The following is a 5,442-nucleotide window of genomic DNA, read 5'->3' as shown; positions in this document are numbered from 1 at the left end:
AGATAGCACCGATGCAGTTGTCAAAGTCACGGAGATAGAGTTCGGGGATGGGGCCAGTGTACGTCTGGAACAGGGATTGTTCAAGTGCCCTACAAAGAGGCAGACATAGCTGGGGCCAATATGACTGCCCATGGTTACGCCTTGGAAGTGGGAGGAGTCGAAGGAGGAATTGTTAAGATTAAGGACCACGAATGGTTGGTTGTGCGTGAGAGCTAAGGGGTTAGTGGGCGTCTCCCAGTGAAGTCCCCTCGCCTCCCTCCCTCCGCCGCACAGTTAGTTTGCCGCTCGTTGTCTCCGGGGAACATGGAGTTGTGGGCTCTCCCCGAGGTGGTGCTCAGGGTGTTTGGCGGGTTCCCGGTGCTGGCCGTGTTCTGCACCGTCTTTGCCCTGGCCTTTGACTTGATGAAGAGGAGGAAGAAGTGTGGCAACTACCCTCCCGGGCCCCGGGCTCTGCCTTTCCTCGGCAACCTGCTGCAAGTGGATCTGCACAACCCGCACCTCTCATTCGCAAAGGTAAAGACGGCGAGTGGAGAGGGAGAGGGAGGGGGAGAGGGAGAGGGGGAGAGGGAGAGGGAGAGGGGGAGAGGGAGAGGGGAGAGGGGGAGAGGGGGAGAGGGAGAGAGGGAGGGAGGGAGGGAGAGAGAGGGGGAGAGAGAGACAGGGGGGAGGAAGTGGCCGACTCGGTCTGGAGCGATCCCTGCACATTAACACTATCCTACACTCACTAGGGACAATTTACACATACCAAGCTTACAAACTTGTACGTCTTTGGAGTGTGGGAGGAAACCGAAGAGAAATCCCACGCAGGTCACGGGGAAAATGTACAAACTATGAACAGAAGGGCACCCATCGTCGGGATCGAACCCGGGTCTCTGGCGCTGCAAGGCAGCAATTCTACCGCCGCCCCAACATCCAGCGCTGGGCATTGACCAACACTGGAAGGAAAGTCCCCATCTTTCCCCTCCACGGATGTTGTCTGACCTCTGAGTTACTCCAGGACTTTGTTATTTACTCGAGATTCCAGCACCTGCAGTTCCCCCCGTGTATCAGTTTAACACCGCTTCCCAGCCTCTGGCTAAACTCCACATAGTGACCGGCAGCGGGGAAATCATTTTAAACACCATGAACAGCCTCACATTTCAAAGGAGAACAATTGTGTGTGGCATGTAAATAATCTGGAGTTAATTTTTTTTTTTTAATTAAAAATATTTCTTTGTTTTCATGTACGTTTAAGTGTTTTGGTTCCTAACATCTGTTTTTTTAAAAACCCTGAACAATTTAATAGCTTCTAAATGTTTCGAAATGTAGTGAATATAAAAAAAAACTTTGAGTGTTTCGATTGCTGAGGGGAAAGGACTGAAAGTTCAGCGGCCGGTCATTAAATCGACTCAGATTGAGACTGCGTATCGCAGTTTGTTTCCAGTCGGGTCGGGGTTTTTGTCATTGTGGTGAGGCGCAGGTACAACGATAAGTCTAGTGTGTAGCAGCATCACAGGTACAACGATAAGTCTAGTGTGTGGCAGCATCACATGTACAACGATAAGTCTAGTGTGTAGTAGCATCACAGGTACAACGATAATTCTGGTGTGTAGCAGCATCACAGACACATAGACTCAGACAAACATAAAATTAAAAAACCATACACAAGATACATATACCAATTCTAAAAGAAAGAAAACTGCGGGAAGAAAATCATTAGTGGAAAACAGAATAACAAGAAGACAAGTGGGTGGTAAAGCAAGAGGCGAGTTCCGTGTCCGAGCTAGGATTATGGTTGTCCAACAGTACAACCCGAGCCTCTCCTGCTCTCCAACTGCCCCCCCCCCCCCCCCCCGTCATAGAAAGATAGGTGCAGGAGTAGGTCATTCTGCCCTTCGAGCCAGCACCGCCGTTCAATATGATCATCGCTGATCATAAAAAAAATCAGTATTCCGTTCCTGCTTTTTCCCCATATCCCTTGATACCGTAAGAGCGACATCGAACACTCTTGAAAACATCCAGTGAATTGGCGTCCACTGCCTTCTTAAGCAGAGAATTCCACAGATTCACAACTCTCTGGGTGGAAAGGTTTTTCCTCATCTTAGTCCTAAATAGCCTACCCCTTATTCTTAAACTTTATATACAGTGTAGGAAAATAACTGCAGATGCTGGTACAAATCGAAGGTATGAAAAAATGCTGGAGTAACTCAGCAGGTCAGGCAACATCTTGGAGAGAGGGAATGGGTGACGTTTCGGGACGAGACCCAAAGGTCTCGACCCGAAACGTCACCCATTCCCTCTCTCATATACATATATATATATATATATAAAGTTAAATTTCTGCAGAGTGTGTGTTCGAACAATACAATGGAAACTGCACAACAGAGGGGGCTGGGGAGGAAGGATGGGAGGGAAATGGGCAGAAACAGTTAGAAATAATAAATTCAGAGAAATTAAGCAATGGGGAAACATTTAAAAGTAAAAATAACAACAAAATGTGAGTTGATAGATGAGATATATTCTGTATTTTGTTGTTTTCATCACACATACTGATCCCCACAACACTGATCACACTGCGAGAGGCACAGCCAACTGCGGGTTTGCCCACTAAAATGGCGGCCGTTCCGCCCCTTTGTGTACTAACTACACTTCAGTATAGACGATTTCAACGGAGTGGTCCATCTTGTTCCTCTGGTGTTTTTGGTTTAAGATAACAGGATTTGTTGTGCAATACAAAGGCTTCACTTAGAATTCCAAACCTTGGCTGTTAACATTACTTTGTCAATGTACTGAGGTTAAATGGCATAAGGAGATAATTGTGGTGATTATAAAATGTACATGAGGTTTCTTTCATGAACATTCTGGGTGGTGGTGGGGGGGGGGGGGGGGGGGGGGGTCCAGAACAAAGGGCCACAGTTTAAGAATAAGGGGTAGGTCATTTAGAACAGAGATGAGGAAAAGCTTTTTCAGTCAGAGAGTTGTCAATCTGTGGAATTCTCTGCCTCAGAAGGCAGTGGAGGCCAATTCTCTGAATGCATTCAAGAGAGAGCTAGATAGAGCTGTTAAGGACGGCGGAGGCAGGAACGGGTACTGATTGAGAATGATCAGCCATAATCACATTGAATGTCGGTGCTGGCTCGAAGGGTCGAATGGCCTCCTCCTGCACCTATGGTCTATTGTCTATTAATTAAAGAAAATTACAACTGTTCAGTGAAATGGTGTGCTACCCCATTTAACCAGTTCTTTGTCAGTGTTTCTGCCCTGTAATATCGCCAACAAAAGTAAACTTAAATCAGTAAATTCGGGCATTGATAGAGTTCCTCAAAAGTAGCTTTGATAGTGCCATGGAGATGATCCAATTGCAAAACTCCTGATAAATGAACGGTGGGCTGTGAAACTGTGACAATCATGTTGTTGCATTATTTGCTTGCATGTTAAACATAACAAGTTTGAGGTGGCGCAGACTCCCAACCACGGCATTGGTTTCCTCCGGGTGTTCCAGTTTCCTCCCACACTCCGATGACTTGCAGTTTTGCAGGATAATTGGACTCTGTAAATTGCCCTTAGTGTAACGGGTGTGGTTGAGAGAAAGTGGAATCACATAGAATTAGTGTGAACGGTCGGCATGAATAGGAGGGCACGTTTCCATGCTGTGTGTCTAAACTAAACGAAATTGTATTTACACTTTCTGAAGCTCTTCATTTTAATCTGGACCATCTTACTGCATGGATGGTAACATCCCGTTACTCACCGAGCTTTAATATCTCGGTCTGGTATAAACCTCTACCTGACTCCAGGTTAATTTCAAGAAATTGTCTTTTGGCAGTTTCAGCTTTCTTGAGATGGTGCATAGATTTAATCTAGTCCGCTGCTCGGGAGGGGGGACAATTAAAGGGAACGCAAAATACCCAGCCTGTACTGTATGACACGGAAACACAAGGAACTGCAGATGTTGGAAACTGGAGCAAAGCACAAAGTGCTGGAGTAACTCAGCGGGTCTGATGGGTGCAGTAAATGACAAAGCTAGATATGAGAAAGAAACAAAAGAGTGTCAAGAGGAGTAAAGGCAGATGGAGGGATTTGGGTGTGTGGGTGGGTGTGAAAGTGGAATAGATCCTTTCCATTGCTAACTTTTGTCACTTACTATTCACCAGCAAATCAACCCCATTCACCTGTATCCACCTATCACTTGCCTGGCTTTGACACCCTTTCACCTCTTATCCAGCTTTCCTCCCCCCCCCCCCCCCCACTACAATCAGTCTGAAGAAGGGTCCCGACCCGAAACATCACCTGTCCACTTCCTCCACAGATGCTGCCCGCCCCACTGAGTTATTCCACCACGTTGGATTCTGTACAAAATGTTTGTTACTCTGCCTCAGATGAGGGAGTGGAGAAGTCCCCAGATGAAATCAGTGTCGAAACGATGATTAATACAGAAGGGTATCTATCGGCAATGAGGTCGCATTGTGGCCTGCATTTGCGTTTATCCCTTGTATGCTCCCCGTGTTTCAGCTGTGTAGCTCGGCATCTGTCCATCCGTGACTGGATAAGTAAGTATAACAGCCGGGGAAACAATAGCACGAATAATTCACCTCATTGCTCACGGCATCCCAGCGCTAATGGCAGCATGGGGCACAGAATAAACTAGTGCACTAGTGAGAACTTTGCGACTGTTCTGTATTTGTTCAATGTTGCATTTGGCCTCCGTGAGCGAGTTACAATGACAGCCTCGTGCTTTCTCCGGTCTCCTCCACTTTAAGCTGCGGAAGCAGTACGGCGATGTGATGAGCTTAGACTTTGGGTGGACAAACGTGGTGGTGTTGAGCGGCTACAAGGCCCTGAAAGAGGCGCTGGTGAAGAAATCTGAAGATTTTGCGGACCGGCCAGAACTCCCAGTTTATGAAAAGATCTTTAAGCGGTTTGGAGAAGGTGAGTGTGAAGTGGGCTCCAGACACAGTGCTGGGCACCAGGCTCAGAGGGACCAGGAATTGTCAGATTCAACCGTCTGAGTGTCCCAGGAAACGTCTGCCAGAGCACCTTGAGAGGACAGGTGCAGCCTCCATGGGAAGGGGAAACATTACTTAATTGGTGGTGGATGGGGAATGCTGATGGGGAATCCTGGATAAGCCTGATACTTGGAATGCAGGTCCACTGGATAGAAACATGTAAAATAAGTGCAGGAATAGGCCTTTAGGCTTTTCGAGCCAGCACCGTCATTCAATATGATCACTCAAAATCATATCATTCAAAATCAGTAACACCTTCCCGCTTTTTTCCCCATATCCCTTGATTCCGTTAGCCCTAAGAGCTAAATCTAACTCACTGTTGAAAACATCCATTGCTTTCTGTGTCAGGCAATTCCACCGATTCACAACTCTCTGGGTAAAAAAGGTTTTTCCTCATCTCAGTCATAAATGGCCTACCCCTTATTTTTAAACTGTGCCCCCCGGATCTGAACTCCTC

At 46.9% G+C, this 5,442-nt stretch overlaps 1 protein-coding gene across 1 annotated transcript in view; it reads left to right on the top strand.

Moving 5' to 3' along the window:
- Window positions 1-290: 290 nt before the first annotated feature.
- The window catches only part of LOC144606147 (cytochrome P450 2D3-like), a 30,574-nt gene continuing 25,422 nt past the window's right edge, over window positions 291-5,442 (top strand). Inside the window, exons 1-2 of the mRNA XM_078421944.1 lie at window positions 291-513; window positions 4,740-4,908. Of these exons, the coding sequence (XP_078278070.1) occupies window positions 304-513; window positions 4,740-4,908 (379 nt within the window). The 5' untranslated portion in view covers window positions 291-303. The remainder of the gene's footprint in view (window positions 514-4,739; window positions 4,909-5,442) is intronic.

The sequence above is a fragment of the Rhinoraja longicauda genome, chromosome 26 (genome assembly GCF_053455715.1).
Source record: "Rhinoraja longicauda isolate Sanriku21f chromosome 26, sRhiLon1.1, whole genome shotgun sequence".
Classification (NCBI taxonomy): domain Eukaryota; kingdom Metazoa; phylum Chordata; class Chondrichthyes; order Rajiformes; family Arhynchobatidae; genus Rhinoraja; species Rhinoraja longicauda.
The sequence above is the reverse complement of the archived record's forward strand: the minus strand, read 5'-3'. Positions and strand labels throughout refer to the sequence as shown.